At 45.2% G+C, this 23,663-nt stretch overlaps 1 protein-coding gene across 3 annotated transcripts in view; it reads right to left on the minus strand.

The window, feature by feature from the left end:
- The window catches only part of LOC126354424 (tubulin polymerization-promoting protein homolog), a 284,058-nt gene that overhangs the window by 14,789 nt on the left and 245,606 nt on the right, over window positions 1–23,663 (minus strand). For all 3 annotated transcript variants that reach the window (XM_050004060.1, XM_050004058.1, XM_050004059.1), the window contains one exon: window positions 5,622–5,751. In XM_050004060.1, the coding sequence (XP_049860017.1) occupies window positions 5,622–5,751 (130 nt within the window). The remainder of the gene's footprint in view (window positions 1–5,621; window positions 5,752–23,663) is intronic.

Consider the following 23,663-nt stretch of genomic DNA (forward strand, 5'->3'; position numbering starts at 1 on the left):
GTTTCAATTCAGTTTTAAACAATGAAATAATTCGTCGCTCAAACGGTTACTACAAAGAGTACGTGGTTTTATTAGTAGGTGACATGGGAGCATACAGGACTGGGAATTTTGTACTCAGAGCTGCCAACTCCTGGGGCAATAATGAGTCAGACCGGCTGGCCATTACGACGAAGTGCAGAACATATAGCGATTTTAGAGAAATTTAAGTACGCAAAAGAAGTTAAAGAAGAAACAATCATAATTTTATCAGATTCACACTCAGCATTATCTAGTAAAGGGTCTTTCATTAACCTATGATAAGAGGAGAACTGTTACCAGCAACGGTGACCGCTACGGATCCACGATACGAGAATTTCTGTGGCCAGAACTTGAGGCCACAGATATTGGAAACATGTGCTTCCAGCAGTATGGCGCTATGTGCCACTCAGCTGATGCTAAGCTCGAGTTTGTGAGGGAGAAGTTTGGCGACTTGATCACCTGAAGACGTGGATCCGTGAACTGGCGCTACGGGGCTATATCAAATCCCGGATCTGTGCTAACAAGCTAAAAATTTTGGATCGTTTGGAGGCGAAAATTCCTCAGGGTATCACAGACATAACGTCACTGATGTTGGACAGAGTGATTAAGACGTGTGCGTCAGTATGTTCAAAATCGTAGTGGACATTTGTTCAGAACATAGCTTCAAAATTACTTTGATACAATGAGGGTTTTCTTTTCCAAATTTTAAAAAGTATCACTCTTAATTAACACCATGTATACCGGATTATGGAAGCAGTTCGGGGGCTTTCCCTCGCAATTAAGACCACCATTATGTTTTGGGTGAAGGCGCATTGCGGAATACAGGGAAATAAAAAAGTAGATACTCGGGCCAAGGAAGCTGTGTACTTTGGTTCAGTGAAATATAATAAAGTGCCACCTGAAGATCTTCTTCATACCACAGGCACTGTAATCAGGGCTATGCAAAAATGGTTCCTAATCTCTCATCGCGTCAGTGGTACCAAAGTTGCGGATGCAGTAGAAACTCCATAGTGACAGTTGCACGACTTCGATTCAGTCATAGGAGATTTGTACAATGGTACGACGGGGTGCCATGGAAAACATACTAAAAACCGTGACTGGGGTGAGTGAGGGGGTAGGGGTGCGTTTGAAGGTCACTTCTGTACGTTTTTCTTGAATAACTTTAAAATAGCTGCCTCTAGCAAAAATGTACCGCAGTACAAAATTAACCTAAAATTTCCTGCAGAAAAGGACCTATTCATTTCTTCTCTAGGACTGATACTGCCGCATACTAAATAGATAATGAATGCTCTAGCAGTCCTGTCAGTTGGTGTTCAAAACAGCCGTTTTCGTAACAAAATCGCGGAAGGCTTTTCTCTCGGTCATGTATGCTTCTTGGGGTGCTGAATCCGAATTTCATGTCTGCTGCCCTTTAGGAGGTCGGATTCATGATAAAAGACCAAAAACCTCAAAATCATCGCACTTTTTCCAGTTCATAACAGGGTTTGTACAGCAACCAGTATGTACGATACGAAGAAACAGCAGTCTTGGTTACGTTGTTAAGACTTCTTGCTCCTTCATAGCACATTTTTCCCGTTTCTTTATATCTAAAAATGCGCGTTTTTTCGGAGATGACCATTCGATACAACATTAAAGTATATAAATTTTCCTACAAAATTCACTAACCAGATTTCATTTTCTGACAGACGATATCGGCGCTAGAGTGCACTGAAAAGCAGCGAGTTTTTGGCAATTCTGTGAAAACGTTACAAACGGCCACTTTTACCTCCAACAACTTGACAAATATACATGGTATCAGCGAAAGCATCTACACCACGTGAAAGAACATTAAATTTTCCGCAAAAGACGTCTGTAACATTAAATTTTCTCGTACGGGGGGAGAGAGCAAAGTGAAAATTACGAAAAATATCTTCTGCGCCCTACAGTCAGACGAACTCGTCCATCTCTCATCGTCGATATACTTTCGGTATATTGCGCTTAAAGGAGTTTGTCTTGACTGAATCGATGGGAAAACATGTTTGATGAAACAGTTACAAATTATATTTACTACATATTGAGAACATGAGACTGAATAGAAATCTGTATGTAGTACATGTGTTATGAAATGAGTGATTGTCGAGCACAGCATTGGGTCGTTACTTCGAGTATTTTCTCTATGTGGAAAAGAAAGAAGGCATTTAGTGACAGAATGTGAATTCAAAAAGACAGTTGGCCGCGTGGGGTAGCCGCGTGGTCTAAGGCGCCTTGTCACGGTCTGTGCGGCTCCCCCCGTCGGAGGTTGAGTCCTCCTTCAGGCATGGATGTGTATGGTATCCATAGCGTAAGTTAGTTTAAGTTAGATTAAGTAGTGTGTAGGCTTAGGGACCAATTACCTCAGCGGTTTGGTCCAATAAGACCTTACCACAAATTTCCAATTTCCAAAAGACAGTTTAGTTATAACAAATGGTTCAAATGGCTCTAAGCACTTAACATCTGACGTCATCAGTCCCCTAGACTTACAACTACCTAAACCTAACTAACCTAAGGACATCACACATACCCATGCTCGAGGCAGGATTCGAAGCAGCGGCCGTAGCAGCAGCGCGGTTCCGGACTGAAGCGCCTAGAACCACTCGGCCACAGCGGCCGGCTTAGTTATATCGTGAACTAGTATGAAGAAATTCCTGTACTGATGCCATCTGCATATTTTATTCACTCGTCTCCGTTTGGCTGTTGGTGCTAGAAGGTCCAGGTGAGGGGTCTCGCGCAATGAAAGGTCCAGCAAAGGACCAGGGGCAGGGAAATGTCCAGGTTGAAAAGTGAGCTGTTGTTCTTCAACTGAAAAAATTGTAATTGAATGATTAATGTTACGATATATAGTCTCGAACTAAGAACGTGTGGGATATGTTGGGGCGGGAAGTAGCTCCTGCGAGTCATCAGCCGGCAACTATTACAGAACGACGTGAACTGGTCGAGCTGGCGTGGCATCTCGTGACAGTATTCGCCATCTGTACGGTTGACCGGATGCCAGAGTCGTCCATTGCTACCCGTGGAGGTTACACCACGTACTGATAGCGGTGTTTCAGCGTGGTTTAATACCTAGTACCTCTGAACTGCTTGTTCTATTTATCTGTAAATATAATCGTTTCATGTATTCCATATACATAGTTACAACTATAGGTCTTGAGTGAATTGGAAACCTTTGAAGGGTGTACTAATTTTTCCCGACAGTGTATTTTGCAGCAATATGCATCTTTATTAATCAGTCTTTATCTATCATAAAATTAATTATTTAATTACATTTTTTTCAACTGAAGAGCAACAACTTATTGCACAGCCTGGATATTCCGTACCCCCTGGCCCTTTAACTGGATCTTCAAATGCTCAAGACGCTTCAAATGGACTTTCTAGTGCCCAAGAAACATTGCCTGGGACACCGACCGCCAAATGGAGACGAGTAAATAAAATGTGCACCCGACATCAGTACAAGAACTGATTCATACTTAGATAGTTCACAGTAAAACTTATCTGTCTTTGAATTCACATTCTATCACTAAATGCTTTCTTTCTTTTCCAGATAGGGAACCTATTCAAATTGATGACCCAATGCTGTGCTGACATTTTCTCATTTCGTGACACATATACATTAACTACACATAGATTTCGTATTCTATTCAGCAATAAACATAATCTGTTAACGTATCATCAAACAAGTTTTCCCATCGCTTCAGTCAAAAGAACATTTTTTACATGTTTTCCCATCGCTTCGGTCAAAACAACATTTTTTAAGCGTAATACACCGAAGGCATATCGATGATGAGGGATAGAGAGGTGGGACGGTACCTTTGGCAGTAGGTGTAGAAGATACATTACTGGCCATTAAAATTGCTACACCAAGAAGAAATGCAGATGATAAACGGGTATTCAGTGGATAAATATGTTATACTGGAACTGACATGTGATTACATTTTCATGCAGTTTCGGTGCATAGATCCTGAGAAATCAGTACCCAGAATAACCACCTCTGGCCGTTATAACGGCCTTGATACGCCTGGGCATTGGGTCAAACAGAACTTGGATGGCGTGTACAGGTACAGCTGCCCATGCAGCTTCAACACGATACCACAGTTCATCAAGAGTAGTGACTGGCGTATTGTGACGAGCCAGTTGCTCGGCCACCATTGACAAGACGTTTTCAATTGGTGAGAAATCTCGAGAACGTGCTAGCCAGGGCAGCAGTCGAACATTTTCTGTATCCAGAAAGGCCCGTACAGGTCCTGCAACATGCGGTCGTGCATTATCCTGCTGAAATGTAGGGTTTCGCAGGGATCGAATGAAGGGGAGAGCCACGGGTTGTAACACATCTGAAATGTAAGGTCTACTGTTCAAAGTGCCGTCAATGCGAACAAGACGTGACCAAGACGTGTAACCAATGGCACCCCATACCATCACGCCGGGTAAAACGCCAGTATGGCGATGACGAATACACACTTCCAATGTGCGTTCACCGCGTTGTCGCCAAACACGGATGCGACCATCATGATGCTGTAGACAGAACCTGGATTCATCCGAAAAAATGAAGTTTTGCTATTCGTGCACCCAGGTTCGTCGTTGAGTACATCATCGCAGACGCTCCTGTCTGTGATGATGCGTCAAGGGTAAACCGCAATCGCGATAGGCTACAATCCGACATTTATCAATTTATCAAAGTCGGAAACGTGATGGTACGCATTTCTCCTCCTTACACGAGGCATCACAACAACGCTTCACCAGGCAACGCCGGTCAACTGCTGTTTGTGTATGAGAAATCGGTTGGAAAATTTCTTCATGTCAGCACTTTGTAGGTGTCGCCACCGACGCCAACCTTGTGTGAATGCTCTGAAAAGCTAATCATTTGCATATCACAGCATCTTCTTCTTGTCGGTTAAATTTCGCATCTGTAGCACGTCATCTTCGTGGTGCAGCAATTTTAATGGCCAGGAGTGTATGTGTGTTTCTTGAGATAGCATGATTGATTTTCACTTTGCTCCCCCCTCCCCTACGAGAAAATTTAATGTTACAGACGCCTCATGCGGGAAATCTTACGTACTTTCACGTGGTGCAGGTGCTTTGGCTGATAACATGTGTATTTTTCGAGTTGTTGGGGGTGGAAGTAGGCGGTTTTGATGTTTCTGCAGAAGGGCCAAAAACATGCTGCTTTTCAGAATGAGATATTCACTCTGCAGAGGAGTGTGCGCTGCTATGAAACTGTCTGGCAGATTAAAACTGTGTGCCGGACCGAGCCTCGAACTCGGGACCTTTGCCTTTCCCGGGTAAGTGCTCTACCAGACATCCACCATTTGACTGGATTATAATTATCCATTTTCAAAGATAAAATCTTAAATATTCTGGGTATAAAACATCAGATTTTGCAGAAATTGCTGAGACCCTTATTTCTTGGAATTTGTAATTCTTCTTATTGAATGTAAAACCTAGTTCAGGAGCAGAATAAATACTATGGTATTCATTCCTGCAGTAAAAAAGTTGTTGTAGTGGGAGCAATAGTTTTTTTTTTCACACGAGACTAGGGGGAGGCCACGCCCCCTGTGTGTGGCGAGTTTTAGTGTGTGTAGTGAGTGGCTTACCGTAGCGCCTGCGGTGCCCGGAGGTCCGCAGTTAAGCATCTTGTCCATTATTTGCTGCGGCTCCATCTTCTTCTGCCTGGCTAGCTCCTCGATGAATTTCACATAATCGCTGTACTTTAAAGTTTTGGACCTGAAATTAAACCATCATCAGCGGTAAGTGGCCGCATTTTCTTCAGGAGACATACAACTAAAGTTTCTATAAGGCTTTTGGCTATTTTAGGATGCAAACGTACGTTTAGCAGTTATGAAACTTAAAATAAGTTCTCCTGCATACTTTGAAATCAGCGCTCTCCTGCCGAAGAGTGAAAATTCACGCTAGAAACAATAGTCTAGGCATTTCTCCAGTACATACTTTATTCTATGTGTACTACTACCAAAATGCATGCTGGAGAAGTTCTGCGGAGTTTGGAAGGTACTGATGGAAGTTACGTTGCGAGGGCGGGTCACGAGACGTGCTTGTAGACTTGCTAGCAAAAGGTAAAGGTCCCAGATTCGAGTATCTATCCGGCACACAAATTTCAAAACAATTAGGTGAACAGTCAAAATGTTCAAAGTAGAATATTGCGAGTGGGACGTAGCATGTTGAACAAGCGCTCAGTATTACTACGAGAGGCCGAGGAAAGTCTTTCGAGTCACTTTGGCACATTTCCCTAGAACTGGAGCTCCCTGAATGGTTGGTGTCGGATTCTAGTGTTCATTTCTCTCCCGGTCTAGGGCACTGATTGGTTCCAGTGGTATGGGAGCCCGCGAGAAAAAGTAGAACCACGTTATGCTACCTGAGGTGTTAATATGTTGTTATTGACAATCTAACAAACAAAAGACCATTATCAAAAACTGCTCTTCGCAAAAGTTTTACTGGTTTTGTTCTAAGTCTTTGATTTATATAGTACTCTTTTTAAGTCTGATTGTTAGAAATATTCATAATAATAAACAAATTTATATTGTTAATATAAGTTTATGTTTTTAATATTTACAATACAGCATAGCTATTATTAATAACACTAGTTACAATGCATAATATTTGAATAGTATATTGCTTGTTGACATTTCTGTCTATAATGAGTGGTGCTAATAATGCATAAAAAAGTTGTAACTAGTATAAGATAATTTCGTGACATTACTTTTTACGACACGCCTAAAAGTGATGGGCGTTACATGTCCCAGAATAAAATGGTCTTTTGTCTGTTTGTCATGGTCTCCCAGACTAATATGGCAAGGCGACTGTTACACTGTTGTGTCCCCAACTGCTAACTGTGTTCAGAAAAGTGCTCGTCATTCGCGGAAGAAGTGCCATGATATCTGAAGAAGAGCCGCAGACCAAGATGGCTGTAGACCCGCACCTGTACTCGAGTCCATTTTAAACGAGTTATTACTGCGTCTGTCCTCTATAGCGGTAGGGAAAAACTGTATAATTGCTTGAGTATCTGCGTTTGATGACAATAATTGGACAGAAAAGGATATTCATTTAAAAAAAAGGGAATAATACTAAATTGTGATGATATCGTACAAGATGAGTAGAACATGAAAACCGACAGGATTGGAGGCAAATGACAACTTTAATTTATTTATCTAGTCTGTTGAGAACATTGCAAACATAAACTATACGGAGAGTAACATCTCTGATGTAAACTTTCTTCTTTTCGCGATGTATACAATATTCAAGAAATTGGCGCGGGCAAATTCGTCTAAATCAGCCGATTTTTGACAGGGAAATTCTCTTCCCCCTTCAACACCTCCCGCTTCCCCCGACACCTGTTACAGTCCTTTGTGAACGGCAAACAACAGCACGGTCTGTCGCAAGTGAAGGTTCAGACGTACAGTTGTAAAACTACCACAGGCTATCATAAATAAGCGTAGAGTAAGTTTTCCAAAAAGCCTTGGTCAGTTAAGGTCGAAACCGCGTTGCCTGTACATTAGTTGTGTTGCATATCTATTGGGCATTAACTAATATCCATAACTTTGTTTGCGCATGTCATCAATGTCATACTTTTTTTTTTTTTCATCAGTCTACTGACTGGTTTGATGCGGCCCGCCACGAATTCCTTTCCTGTGCTAACCTCTTCATCTCAGAGTAGCACTTGCAACCTACGTCCTCAATTATTTGCTTGACGTATTCCAATCTCTGTCTTCCTCTACAGTTTTTGCCCTCTACAGCTCCCTCTGCTACCATGGAAGTCATTCCCTCATGTCTTAGCAGATGTCCTATCATCCTGTCCCTTCTCCTTATCAGTGTTTTCCACATATTCCTTTCCTCTCCGATTCTGCGTAGAACCTCCTCATTCCTTACCTTATCAGTCCACCTAATTTTCAACATTCGTCTATAGCACCACATCTCAAATGCTTCGATTCTCTTCTGTTCCGGTTTTCCCACAGTCCATGTTTCACTACCATACAATGCTGTACTCCAGACGTACATCCTCAGAAATTTCTTCCTCAAATTAAGGCCGGTAATTGATATTAGTAGACTTCTCTTGGCCAGAAATGCCTTTTTTGCCATAGCGAATCTGCTTTTGATGTCCTCCCTGCTCCGTCCGTCATTGGTTATTTTACTGCCTAGGTAGCAGAATTCCTTAACTTCATTGACTTCGTGACCATCAATCCTGATGTTAAGTTTCTCGCTGTTCTCATTTCTACTACTTCTCATTACCTTTGTCTTTCTCCGATTTACTCTCAAACCATACTGTGTACTCATTAGACTGTTCATTCCGTTCAGCAGATCATTTAATTCTTCTTTACTTTCACTCAGGATAGCAATGTCATCAGCGAATCGTATCATTGATATCCTTTCACCTTGTATTTTAATTCCACTCCTGAACCTTTCTTTTATTTCTATCATTGTTTCCTCGATGTACAGACTGAAGAGTAGGGGCGAAAGGCTACAGCCTTGTCTTACTCCCTTCTTAATACGAGCACTTCGTTCTTGATCGTCCATTCTTATTATTTCCTCTTGGTTGTTGTACATATTGTATATGACCCGTCTCTCACTATAGCTTACCCCTACTTTTTTCAGAATCTTGAACAGCTTGCACCATTTTATATTGTCGAACGCTTTTTCCAGATCGACAAATCCTATGAACGTGTCTTGATTTTTCTTTAGCCTAGCTTCCATTATTAGCCGTAACGTCAGAATTGCCTCTCTCGTGCCTTTACTTTTCCTAAAGCCAAACTGATCGTCACCTAGCGCATTCTCAATTTTCTTTTCCATTCTTCTGTATATTATTCTTGTAAGCAGCTTCGATGCATGATGAGCTGTTGAGCTGATTGTGCGATAATTCTCGCACTTGTCAGCTCTTGCCGTCTTCGGAATTGTGTGGATGATGCTTTTCCGAAAGTCAGATGGTATGTCGCCAGACTCATATATTCTACACACAAACGTGAATAGTCGTTTTGTTGCCACTTCCCCTAATTATTTTAGAAATTCTGATGGAATGTTATCTATCCCTTCTGCCTTATTTGACCGTAAGTCCTCCAAAGCTCTTTTAAATTCCGATTCTAATACTGGATCCCCTATCACTTCTAAATCGACTCCTGTTTCTCTTCTATCACATCAGACAAATCTTCACCCTCATAGAGGCTTTCAATGTATTCTTTCCACCTATCTGCTCTCTCCTCAGCATTTAACAGTGGAATTCCCGTGGCACTCTTAATGTTACCACCGTTGCTTTTAATGTCACCAAAGGTTGTTTTGACTTTCCTGTATGCTGAGTCTGTCCTTCCGACAATCATATCTTTTTCGATGTCTTCACATTTTTCCTGCAGCCATTTCGTCTTAGCTACCCTGCACTTCCTATTTATTTCATTCCTCAGCGACTTGTATTTCTGTATTCCTGATTTTCCCGGAACTTGTTTGTACTTCCTCCTTTCATCCATCAACTGAAGTATTTCTTCTGTTACCCATGGTTTCTTCGCAGCTACCTTCTTTGTACCTATGTTTTCCTTCCCAACTTCTGTGATGGACCTTTTTAGAGACGTTCATTCCTCTTCAACTGTGTTGGCTACTGCGCTATTGCTTATTGCTGTATCTATAGCGTTAGAGAACTTCAAACGTATCTCGTCATTCCTTAGAACTTCCGTATCCCACTTCTTAGCGTATTGATTCTTCCTGACTAATGTCTTGAGCTTCAGCCTACTCTTCATCACTACTATATTGTGATCTGAGTCTATATCTGCTCCTGGGTACGCCTTACAATCCAGTATCTGATTTCGGAATCTCTGTCTGACCATGATGTAATCTAATTAAAATCTTCCCGTATCTCCCGGCCTTTTCCAAGTATACCTCCTCCTCTTGTGATTCTTGAACAGGGTATTCACTATTACTAGCTGAAACTTGTAACAGAACTCAATTAGTCTTTCTCCTCTTTCATTCCTTGTCCCGAGCCTATATTCTCCTGTAACCTTTTCTTCTACTCCTTCCCCTACAACTGCATTCCAGTCGCCCATGACTATTCGATTTTTGTCCCCCTTTACATACTGAATTACTCTTTCAATATCCTCTTTCTCTATCTGTTCATCTTCAGCTTGCGACGTCGGCATGTATACCTGAACTATCGTTTCGGTGTTGGTCTGCTGTCGATTCTGATTAGAACAACCCGGTCGCTGAACTGTTCACAGTAACAAACCCTCTGCCCTACCTTCCTATTCATAACGAATCCTACACCTGTTATACCATTTTCTGCTGCTGTTGATATTACCCGATACTCATCTAACCAGAAATCCTTGTCTTCCTTCCACTTCACTTCACTGACCCCTACTATATCTAGATTGAGCCTTTGCATTTCCCTTTTCAGATTTTATAGTTTCCCTACCACGTTCAAACTTCTGACATTCCACGCCCCAACTCGTAGAACATTATCCTTTCGTTGATTATTCAATCTTTTTCTCATGGTAACCTTCCGCTTGGCACTCCCCTCCCGGAGATCCGAATGGCGGACTATTCCGGAATCTTTTACCAATGGAGAGATCATCATGACACTTCTTCAACTACAGGCCACATGTCCTGTGGATACACGTTACGTGTCTTTAATGCAGTGGTTTCCATTGCCTTCTGCATTCTCATGTCGTTGATCATTGGTGATTCTTCCGCCTTTAGGGGCAATTTCCCACCCCTAGGATAAGAGAGTGCCCTGAACCTCTAGCCGCTCCTCCGTCCTCTTTGACAAGGCCGTTGGCAGAATGAGGCTGACTTCTTATGCCGGAAGTCTTCGGCCTCCAATGCTGATTATTTAGGTAGTGGCGGGGATCGAACCCGGGACCGAAAACGTTCTGATTATGAATCAAAGACGCTACCCCTAGACTACGGGTACTATATTCCCCTAACAACCGGAAGTTATTCTTCGGTCTGTTACTTTAAAAGAAACAGTATTTACAGCAAACTTGAAACTGTCCATGTTTAATTTAGCTTTTGTTCGAAAATTTTTAATTTTTAATTAGTGCATCTCCTATGTTATCAATCTGTATATTGAGCAAGCAATAAAGGAAACAAAAGAAAAATTCGGTGTAGGAATTAAAATATGGAGAAGAAATAAAAACTGTGAGGTTTGCCGATGACATTGTAATTCTGTGAGAGACAGCAAACGACCAGGAAGAGCAGCTGAACGTAACGGACAGTGTCTTGAAAGGAGGATATAAGATGAACATCAACAAAAGCAAAACGAGAATAATGGAATGTAGTCGAATTAAATAGGGTGATGCTGAGGGAATTAGATTAGGAAATGAGACGTTTAAAGTAGTAAATCAGTTTTGTTATTTGGGGAGCGAAATAACTGTCGAAGTAAAGAGGATATAAAATGTAGACTGGCAATGGCAAGGAAAGCGCTTCTGAAGAAGAGAAATTTGTTAACATCGAGTATAGATTTTAGTGTCAGTAACCCGTTTTTGAAAGTATTTGTATGGAGTGTAGTCATGTATGGGAGTGAAACGTGGACGATAAACAGTTTAGACAAGAAGAGAATAGAAGCTTTCGAAATGTGGTGCTACAGAAGAATGCTGAAGATTAGATGGGTATATCACATAACTAATAAGGAGGTATTGAATAGAATTGGAGAGAAATATGTGGCACAACTTGACTAGAAGAAGGGATTGGTTGGTATGACATATTCTGAGGCATCAAGGGATTACCAATTTAGTATTGGAGGGCAGCGTGGAGTGTGAAAATCGCAGAGAGAGACCAAGAGATGAATACACTAAACAGATTCAGAAAGATGTAGGTTGCAGTAGGTACTGGGAGATGAAGAAGCTTGCACAGGATAGAGTAGCATGGAGAGCTGCATCAAACCAGTCTCAGGACTGAAGACCACTACAACAACAACAATGCGAAACAGAGGGATGTTGTAGTAAAAGTGGAAAAAACAACACAGTTTCAGTGTGCGCTGATATGGAACTTCCTGGCAGATTAAAACTGTGTGCCCGACCGAGACTCGAACCCTTTGCCTTTCGCGGGCAAGTGCTCTACCAACTGAGCTACCGAAGCACGACTCACACCCGGTACTCACAGCTTTACTTCTGCCAGTACCTCCTCTCTTACCTTCCAAACTTTACAGAAGTTCTCCTGCGAATCTTGCAGAACTAGCACTCCTGAAAGAAAGGATATTGCGGAGACATGGCTTAGCCACAGCCTGGGGAATGTTTCCAGCACCACGCTCGGCCGTCCACGCCGCTGCGCGCGCAGAGTGTTTTGTTTACTTCCTCGTCACAGCGCTTCTCAGTCCAACACGCTCTAATGGCCAACTCTTACAGGAAGCACACTCTTAATTTCACCTTCTCAAATGCATACGCACGACCCAAAGCACTGGCCGTGGAACGCTTCCTACGTGAAGACCCCCCATGACGAACTCATCGGCATACATCTATCGATCATTAGCAGCGTCGTTTATGTTAAGATGACTTCCGACGCTGCCTGCAACGAGATTATTCAAAGGACACGACATGGACTAAAATTCCGGCACTCCGACGGAAACGTCGGGCCTGTGGATGTCGACCATGCAGGACTTGGCCTTCGGACGATCCGTGTATTCGAACTGCCTTTCGAGGTGAATGAAGATGAAGCCATCGCGGGGGTAAGTCCGTTCGGAAAAGTCCAGAGCCACGTAGCCGAGACATGGGCACAGTTTACGACGTATCCGGTGCTTAATGGTGTGAGACAAGTCCGAATCGATCTCAAGCGGCACGTTCCATTGTACATTTTTATCGGCGGCTGCCGTGCCGTGGTTATTTACGACGGACAACCTCGAACATGTTCCGGTTGTGGCAAAGAAGGCCACGTCCGTGATGAATGCTTGCAACGCCGCATCACACAACTAAGGCCCGACGATACGAACACCGACAGAACCACGACCCCCCTTCCAGTCACCTATACGGCGACACTGCACGTCCAGCCCTCACAAGACGCCGTTCATGAGCGTCTCTCTGGTCCGATACACCCGGAGGCGTCCCAGCTCCTTGACACCGGCGATGCCGCCCGTGAACATATCCAACAGCCGGACACACCCACGCTAGAAGATCGCAAGGATACCAATGAGAGTGTTCTGGACAATGACGACCGCATTATAGCATCCGCGACTTTTGTACCGGAACGAAATGAATCTCTTCCTTCCTCAGACACCGAAACTCATTGCCGAAAGCAGAAGTCGCCCAAACGACGAAAAAAACGCCGCAAGACATCAGAATCGACCATTGAGCCCCCTCCGCAGGACGAAGAGATGCCACATCACTCCGACGGAGAACACGATAACACTTTCTCCTCTGCCACGGAGACGTGTCATCCACAAGACGGTGAACCGCCCAACAGAGATCGCGCGCAAGCCCCGCGCCCAGAAGCCATGGAACATAGCTCACCTGTTGTCACCGACGCAATTGAGCCGACTCGGCCAGCGCTGCCACCTCTCGCCGATGTCAAACCTGTCGGACACTTTTCATGGGCGAATGACACGGATTTCCCACCTCAATCTTATGCGGAAATTAGATCTATTTCTCCGTTAAACCAACACTAAAATGAGGGAAGTTTCTACTGCGACTCCTGCGACGTCTATGGACTTCCAGAATCCACCACAACAATCTTCACCAGCTACGAACCTATCGGCAGCACGGATCTCCCATCAGGCGTACCGAATAGCTACTATCAATACTAATAATATCGGCTCCCACGCTAAACTTCAACTGCTCCGTGACACGCTGAGAGCAGCGGACATCGACATCGCCCTGTTAAAAAAACTGAGGACGGCAACTTGGGCTGGGTGTTATGGATATGAGACGTACGCCGCCCCTGCAGCTATGGAACACACAGGCGCAGCCATCCTCCTCCGAGAAGGGATTGCAGTTTCCGACGTCGCATACCTCCCAACAGAGCGAGGGGTGGCCATAACAGTTGAAGGACTCAAAATCATAAATGTCTACGCCCTATCGGGCACTGATAAATGGAGGGATCGCTCCCAGTTCTACGCAGAAGATATCACGCCTTTATTCCTCGGCCGATACGATCATCTCATCGTAGGTGGAGATTTCAACTGTGTTCTCGAGCGCACAGACCAATACCCCCATTTCACCATATGTCCGGAACTTCGCTTCCTCGTCCGTCGCCTGCGTCTCCTCGACACTTGGCGAGTGGTACACGGCGACCGCCCGGGGTATACACACATCACGAGCCACTCCGCCAGCCGACTTGACAGAATATGCATCTCTGACGCTCTGAAATCAGTTCTCCTCGACGCGGAACGTTGTCCGTCTGCCATTTCGGATCATGACATCTACATCTGTACCATGAACCTACGTCGACAATCTATATGGCGCAGTGCAGGACCTTGGAAACTCAATGTCGCGCTACTGCGGGACCCTGAATGTCGCCAACAGGTCACCGACATATGGCACACCTGTGTTCAACGCATTATGCGTTACGAGACCACACTGCAGTGGTGGTTGCTGTGCGCCAAATCGGCCATCCGACGCACATTGATACACTGTGGACGAGCCAAAGCCAGGTGGAATTACCATACAACTGATTTCTACTATAGCGCTCTACGTGAACTCATGGATCATCCTCCATCCCCGGATCGTCTAAAAGAAGCTCAACGCATCAAGGCAAAGATTTTATCCTTGACCAGATGCCGTCTAGAGGGAGCCATTGTACGAGCACGCAGCCAAGATAGGATTAACGGTGAAGAACCTTCTATGCATCATATTGTTCAAAATGTTCGTCGACGCCGACAGGCTTTAATGGCAAAAAATGGTTCAAATGGCTCTGAGCACTATGGGACTCAACTGCTGTGGTCATTAGTCCCCTAGAACTTAGAACTACTTAAACCTAACTAACCTAAGGACATCACAAACATCCATGCCCGAGGCAGGATTCGAACCTGCGACCGCAGCAGTCGCACGGTTCCGGACTGCGCGCCTAGAACCGCGAGACCACCGCGGCCGGCTTTAATGGCAACTTTAGACTTACCTGATGGACGACGGCTGACTTCGCAAGCTACCATTGCGGATGCATTCACAACGCACTATAGACTTTCCTATCAAGAAGTACCTGCCGGTGCAGAGGCAATTGCTGAGGTTGCCCAGGAGACACTTGGTACTCTAAACGCAGCAGCTGCAACCCTACTGACTGCTGAAGTGACCACCGACGACGTCCAAGGCGCCGTGGCCAAAGGGTCTCTGAATCGATCTCTCGGCCCGGATGGTTTACCTCTCGAATTTTACAGAACCTTCCAAGATTTGATGATGCCACGATGGAGGGACATGTACTGGGAACTTTTGTCCGGCGCGGCGAACCAGCCACCAATATTCATGGAAGGCTTACTTGTACCAGTCCCGAAACCCGCAGGAGGAACACGACTCGACAGTTATCGGCCGATCACGTTACTCAATTCCGACTTCAAGATTTTCACACGCCTTCTAGCAGTGCAACTCAAACGTGTCTTACGGGACATTGTTTCCCACGAACAAACATCCTTAGGCGGCGATCGTAATATACACACAGCCCTCAGTGAATATCGAGATGTGATCGCTGTGGCAACACACTCGCGACTGCCAGGCGCTTTAATCTCCATCGACTTCAAACAAGCGTTTGACCGCGTCAATCATGTATTCCTCAACGCAGTGATGGACCGAATGGCGATTCCCCCGACGTTCACGCCAGTGATTATGCAGCTTTTTCGTGGAGCAACGTCCAGACTTCTCATCAACGGCAGACTTACAGAACCTATACGGATTGAACGCTCAGTACGGCAGGGTTGCCCTTTGTTGACGGTGCTTTATGCGATTGCGATGGAACCACTCATTTGCGGATTACGGCGACGTTTGACAGGTATTCCACTCCGGGATCATATGTTCCGCTGCCGAGCTTACGCGGACGACTTGGCCCTCGTCGTACGTTCAGCGGCCGACGTACAAGCTGCGATGCAGTGGATTACCCGTTACAGTGCTGGGGCAGGGAGCGCTATGAACGTGGCAAAATCATGCGCCATGAAGATCGGCCTCGGCCTTCCCGCAGAGAGCGTAGTCCCATTTCAACTGGTGGACACCCTTCGTTGTCTCGGATTAGTATACACGCGAAACATTCGCCGCACCTCGGCGATCAGTTTTCTGGCGCTGCTGCAACGCATCCGGGCCAACATACAAAATCACATACTACGCCCGCTGAATATGTGCCAGAGAGTGCCCGCATCTCGTGGTCGTGCGGTCGCGTTCTTGCTTCCCGCGCCCGGGTTCGATTCCCGGCGGGGTCAGGAATTTTCTCTGCCTCGTGATGGCTGGGTGTTGTGTGTTGTCCTTGGGTTAGTTAGGTTTAAGTAGTTCTAAGTTCTAGGGGACTGATGACCATAGATGTTAAGTCCCATAGTGCTCAGAGCCATTTGAACCATTTTTTGCCAGAGAGTCACCTTCGTCAATACCCATCTGGCAGCCCCGATACCCCATATAGCGCAGATTCTGCCCATCACTGCGACAATGGCGGCCAGATTACAGGCGGCTTTCGGCTATTTCATTTGTTCTGGACACATCTTCAAAGTCCAGTATGAAGCTCTCACCTTACCGCAGCGGGATGGTGGCCTCGATCTGGTTAATGTGAGAGCCAGGACTACGGCACTTTACACCAATACTACGCTCCAGTTATGGAAAAGCCAAAATTCTAGTTTTACTGGATTGTTGACCACCGAGCTCGCACCTGTTTCGAGACGCCCACCGACGTCTTTGGCGCACATCCCACCTCCGATGTCACATATCTGCCGTTTCTTTTTGGAGTACACTACATATGCACCGAGCTCCCCAGGACCAGGAAGACGACCACCCGCAACATTTACCACCTTCTCCGAAAGTCTCCACCCCGCAACCCCGTCGAAACACGTCACCCCACGTCCACCAACCATATCACACCACTGACACTACCTCTATGTGGTACCTTCTCGTCAACGGCAAGTATACTACAAGACAGAAACTGCATCGCATCGCACTGGTGGACTCACCCCTGTGCCTCAAGTGCAATGTCGAAGATACAGATTTACATCGTTTTGAGTGTGGGCCAGCAGCAGCTGTCTGGACCCTCGTACAGAAGATTGTGGCTTTCTACCTCCGAGTACCACCACATCATGTTTCTCCTACTATAATGATATATCCTGACACGACCTACTTTCCACCGGCTAAGTGGCACGCCATCACATGGATCAGTGGCATGGCTGTCAACTACCTCTTCCGGGACGACATCGTCGATCCGACGGACTTCTGGACACGCCTCCAAGTACATCACCACACCCTTCGCCGGCATCGACACTATCGGGTCACTTTCGCGAACTATTTACAGAGTATTTTCACCAACCCGCCTCAAAGCTGGAATGTCAACGAACCGTGCCAGCCAAGACTGGACGATCCCACGTTCCCCTTCAATGGTCAATGATAGAATGCATTTTGTTCTGATGGGGCGCTAAAGTGGAGCATGGCGCGGAAAGTATTCCTATTTTATTTCACTTCTCTTTTCTCCCCCTCTTCTAACTTTTTTTTTCCTTACACATGTTTATCCTTTTCACACATAGCTCTCTATCTGCAGCCTATTTGTTTTCTCTCTCCTGAGCTCCCAAACAAACAAACAAAATTTTAAAAAATATGCTGCTGATGGTGAGACTGTATACTCATTTATGTTAACAAAAAAAAAGAATAAAAAAGAAGGCCGTTGCGGAAATATAGCTACCATTTTTGTTTTACGTTTTCAAAGGATATTGTTCTATTTTATGAAGAACGTCGTCTTTTATTTTCATACACAAGAGGTTTTTATTTGTTTTCTTTAAAAAAAATAAAAAAATAAAACGAAATAAAAAGAAAACAAAGTTGGTAAACAAATAAAAAACAAAAAAAATATAAAAAAGGTCAGCGTGACAAAAAAAGATCAAGTCTTCCCTGGAGTGAAAAGTTTAATTTTTTATTTTCAGTTTATGTGACAAACCCTTATGTTTTCATCACTTTTTTGGGAGTGATTACCACATCGACATGAAAACCTAAATCAGGCAAGGTAGAAGAATCTTTTCACCATTCGCCAATGTGTACAAGTTAGGTGAAAATAAAAATAATAAAAATAAAAAAAACAAAGGAAAAAAATAAAAAATAAAAGTTGTTAGAGCACTTGCCCGCGAAAGGCAAAGGTCCCGAGTTCGAGTCTCGGTCGGGCACACAGTTTTCATCTGCCAGGGAGTTTCATATCAGCGCACACTCCGCTGCAGAGTAAAAATCTCATTCTGGGAACTTTCACACTATTTGATAATAACTCTTGTCTTTTATTATGAGTAAGAATGTTCATCTGAGTATGAAATAACAACAATAATTATATAGATTTTTATATGTTTATGCAGGTAAGGTGTAGTTCCATCAAAAGTAACTGGTTTGTTAATAAAAAAGAAATAAAACTTATGCGATCCACTAAATTTTATTATGTATACAACGCAATTTATGTTTAGTAATGATATATGTAAAATACTCAATGGACTAGCACTGAACGGTGTGCAGTTCTAGTTACATGCAAAGCAAACAAATAGACGAATAAAAAACAGAAAAGAAGTTATTAACTCACAGTTTCTTTCACACATATTCATTTATGTTTCTTTCTGTGCCACTCCTACCAATACTACCAGTAACCCAACAATTTACTATGGCATTTGTGTAGTGTACCAAAACTACTGAACTGTAGTTTTTTGATAGAGCGCAACTCTGTTCAGACAAACACAGAACTGCATCAGTGGCATTTGGTGGGACGGTGGGGACAACCAAACTGACCAGACCCCACACTAGAGACAACAGAACTTTTACATGGTGCGCACGCAAAATTGAATTTACCCACTGGAACGTCTTCGATTAGTGCATACTTCGGTTGATCTATATTCGGATAATAGGTACTCTATTGTAGCAGTTTTATTCATCTTCAGGTTACTTCTATCAACATATTTCACACTATTGTCATAAGAGGTCATGGTATGTAGCATGCTCATATCTTCTACCTATATTCTTTCTTTCTTTTTTTCCTTTATTGTAATTTCATTCACCTGCCCCACATGGGCAGGGGAGGGCTAGCAGTGGCTCAGTGCACCATTCTTCAGCCAAAGAGCTTTACAAAAAAAAGAAAATACAGAAAGGCAAGCTCTTACATAAAAGGAGGATAAAAAGAGGGACATAAAAAACACTGTAAATGGAGATGATGGGAGTTAAAATACACACTAGTATGAGGATATGCACTGGGAGACAGTTAAATAGTCGACATAAAGTTAAAAGAACACAGCTGGAAATTTGAAGCACACTTAAATAAAACACTGCAAGCAAAAGCAAGTTAAAAGCCGGTCACAGTATAAAAAGTGCACGAACATACAAGGACTATACACAGGTCGAGCACACAATTAAAACCACATCACTAGATGACACTGTATAGCGGCACAGTACACATTAAGGCAGCACACTTGATAATGAATAATAACCTGGGAGGATCTGCCAGGGGGAGAGGAGCACAATGAAGAAAGGAAAAAGAGGCAAGAAGGAGGGGAGAGGAGGAACATGAGATGGGGGAGGGGTGCCGAAGGAGGGCTTGAGAGGAAAGGGACAGGAGAGGAAAACAGCCGAGGATGGGTGCAGGGGCTCAGGGAGGGAAGGGGGAAAATCCGCTCTGGGAGAAGGAGGGGAGAGGAAAAGGGGGGCCTTGGGGAGGGGGAGAGGACAAGGCCAGGCTAGAGTTGGTAGGAAGCATAGATGTCATGGCAAAGTTCAACATCCGGGAGGGGGAGGTGCTGGAAATTTCCCTGATGAAGGAGATGGAGGTTGTCGAGGTGGAGAGAGGGAGGGATACAGCGATAGATGGGCAGCAATGGGTGGGGGGTGGAGAGAAAGGAGGAAAGCAGGGACTGGGAGGGGGATCAAGCTTGCGGACAATGTAAAGGATGAGGAGATGTTGGAGGAAAAGGAGGAGGTGGGGGAAGGGGATCAGGTCACACAGGAGTCGTGTGGGGGAAGGAAGGCAGATACAGAAATCAAGGTGGAGCATGTGGAATTCTAGGATTTGGAGTGCCTTATAAAAGCGGGGGGGAGGGGTGGAGATCCAGGCAACGCTGACATGACAGAGGATAGGGCAGATGAGGGATTTGTAGGTGTGGAGGATGGTGGAAGGATGCAGTCCCCATGTGTGGCCAGACAGGAGTTTCAGGAGGAAGAGGCAGGAATGGGCTTTCTGCTTGATGGTCAGGAGATGTGATGGTCGAGGGTGAGGCCAAGGTATCTCAGGGCGGGGGTGAACTAGATGGGACGACCATAAATGGTGAAGTAGAAATCATGGAGACAGAAGGAGCGGGTGGTGCGGCCTATGACGATTGCCTGGGTTTTGGAGGGGTTGAGTCGAAGGAACCAGTGGTTACATCAAGTGGTGAACTGGTTGAGGTAGGTTTGGAGTGTTTGTTGGGACTGTTGAAGGGTAGGTTAGAGAGCCAGGAAGGCGACATCATCAGTATGTTGGAGGAGGTTGACAGGTGGAGGTAGCTTGGGCATATCAGCAGTGTACAGGAATAGAGGAGGGGGAGAGGACGGATCCATGGGGCATGCCAGCAGTGGGATAAAATATACGGAAGTTGGTGTTGTGGAGGGTGACACAGGAAGGATGGTGTGAGAGGAAGGAAGCGACCAGACAGTCAAAATTGATAGGCAGTGTGTAGGTTTGTAGTTTAAGGAGGATACCGGAATGCCATATGCAGTCGGGGGCATTTAGAAATCGAGGGAAACAAAAATGGCAGAGTGATGGGAGTTAAGTTGGAGGGAAAGAAGGTGGATGAGGTTAAGGAGTTCGTCTTTGGCGGAGAAGGAGGGTTGTAAGCCACACTGGGTAAGGGGGAGGAGGTGATTTAGATTGAGCTGGCAATGGATATGATGGGAGAGGATGGATTCCAAGACCTTACTGAAGATTGAGGTGAGGCAGATGGGATGATAGGAACAGGCGACAGAAGGGGGTTTGTTTGGTTTTAGGAATAAGAGGATGCAGGAAGTCTTCTACAGGTTGAAGTAGAAGCTGGTAGACAGGATGATGTAGAGATTGGCAACAACAGTCAGGAAGGAGAATGGGCATTCTCTGAGATGGCGGTAGGTGACACAGTCGTGACAAGGGGCCATGTTGCGTTGTGACCATAGCATAAGTCTAATGTCTTGTGCTGTGATTGGAGTGTTGATGTTGGAGGGGGCCAACTGCCCCAGGTAGCTGAGACTGGGAGCAAGTGGAGTGACCAAGGTATCGGCGCATTCCATGATGTTGGGGAAAAGAGAATAATCAAAGTGGGGATCATCAGGGATGGAGAAGACTTTGGGAAGGTGGAAAGACAAGTGGTTGGCCTTCCTGAGATTGTCGGGAAGAGGGCAGTCGTTATGTAGAAAGGGTAATGGAGAGCAGAATGGGAACCAGTAAGCTGATGGAAGGCTGACCAGTACTTGAAGGAGTTTATAGGGAGAGTGGCATTGAGTCATGTACAGGTCTGGCACCAGTCCCAGCTTTGCTTTGCTGTAATAAGGTTCCATACATGTCGCTGTATTTGCCAGTGGCGTCAGAGTGTATCCCTGTCATGAGTGCACAGGAAGGTGCGATAAAGGTGGTGGGATTTATGGAGGAGGAGGAGGCCAGCACACGGAGGGAAAGTGTGACTGTGGGGGTGGATGGTTTTAGTAGGAACATGAGCCTCCATGGCGTCAGTAATGACCTTCTGAAGGAAGGATGAAGTGTGGTCGATGTCGTCAGGATGGTGATAGGTAAGAGGGTGGCTTTCGACCTGGGTGGAGATGGATTCCCGGTAGGCATCCCAGTTGGCGCAATTGTAGTCATTTACTACCTTGGGAGGGGGTGCAGGGCGTGGAGCTGGAGGCAGGCAGTGAACAGACATTATGGTGAGAAGGATGGGAGGTGGTCGCTACCTGCAGGGTCAAGGATGTCAACGGTGATATGCCAAAGGAGGTTGACAGAGGCAAGGACAAGATTGTGGGTGGTGTCGCTTTTGGGATGAGTGTGCTGGGAACGGGGAAAAGATCACCTTGGATCGTGAGGAGGAACTGATGCCATTGCTGAAGAGCGGCAAGGTAGTTGCTACGGATGTTGATGTCGATGGCAATGACATAGGTGGAGAAGGTGCCGTCAATGTGGGAGATGAAGTCATAGGTAATAGGAGCAGTGGAGCAGACATAGATGGTGGTGTAGGTGATGGTGATGGAGGGGAAGAAGACACTGAGGATAAGGTATTCAGTGGGATCATTGAGGAGGGGTTGTGGCTGATGGCGACCCCACCCAGCATTCGAGGACCAGGAGCATGAGTTCGATGGAGGATACAGGGAGAGGTGCAGATAGTATGTTAGGGCTGGAAAAAGGTTTTGTTCAGGAAGAAGGTGTTGACCCGATTGTAGGAGAGGGTGTTCATGAGTAGACATTTGTTGGTGTGGAAGGAGCAGATGTTCTGGAAGAGGATGCATCACTCATGTCGTGCCATGCTAACCTCAGGAACTACTGTAAAGATTTTGAACTGGTTTTCATTAATCGATAACTGACTCACACAGAAGGTTTCTGTACATGAGTTATAAATATCTCGTTCAAATTGGCTGAGCTACGATCAATTAACGTCCCTCGCCACTGCGAAAAGGATGCACTGCCATCTTCTTGGAATCGTATAAGGCTGTGCTGTGTGAAGGCTGTGGTTGGTTTGCATTGTTGGAGTAATATGCGCCATTGTAGTGTTGGGCAGTTGGCTGTTAACAGCGCATAGCGTTGCGCAGTTGGAGGTGAGCCGCCAGCAGTGGTGGATGTGGGGAGTGAGATGGCGGAGTTTTGATAGCGGATGATCTGGACAGAGACAGTAAATTTATAAGACTGGATATCATGAACTGATATATATTTGAAGACTATTAAGGTAAATACATTTTTGTTCTCCATCAAAATCTTTCATTTGCTAACTCTGCCTATCAGTAGTTAGTGCCTTCAGTAGTTAGAATCTTTTATTTAGCTGGCAAATAGTGGCGTTCGCTGTATTGCAGTAGTTCGAGTAACGAAGATTTCTGTGAGGTAAGTGATTTGTGAAACGTATAGGTTAATGTTAGTCAGGGCCATTCTCTTGTAGGGATTATTGAAAGTCAGATTGCGTTGCGCTAAAATATATTGTGTGTGTTTGTGTGCCAGGGCCTTGGCTACGTCAGTCGGGCTGAGGCAATGTTGTGACACTGGGTGCAAGCTGCCGGAGGTGCCGATACCGACACCACCGAAAGTCAAAAGCAATTACCAAATCAGGTATCTCCTGTGCACCGAGGTGCGTACTGAATCACATGAGGGTCGTATAACGGCCCCTTCATCTGCCATAGGTGTCAGCGTTTGCAACACACCGGCAATTACCGCCCACTGCCGTTTTTGTGTGTCAAGTGTGGCGGATCACTGCAAACTCCCGGCCTCAGAAAAACCCACGTGCCCCCACTGTTTGGGCGCCACGCACGACCCCCACCATCTGGCTTCCTGGAAGGGTTGCCCTATGTATCAGAAGGCTATGAAGTCTTTCCAGTCTCAAAGAAGGACATCAA

Source organism: Schistocerca gregaria, chromosome 3, assembly GCF_023897955.1.
Source record: "Schistocerca gregaria isolate iqSchGreg1 chromosome 3, iqSchGreg1.2, whole genome shotgun sequence".
NCBI lineage: Eukaryota > Metazoa > Arthropoda > Insecta > Orthoptera > Acrididae > Schistocerca > Schistocerca gregaria.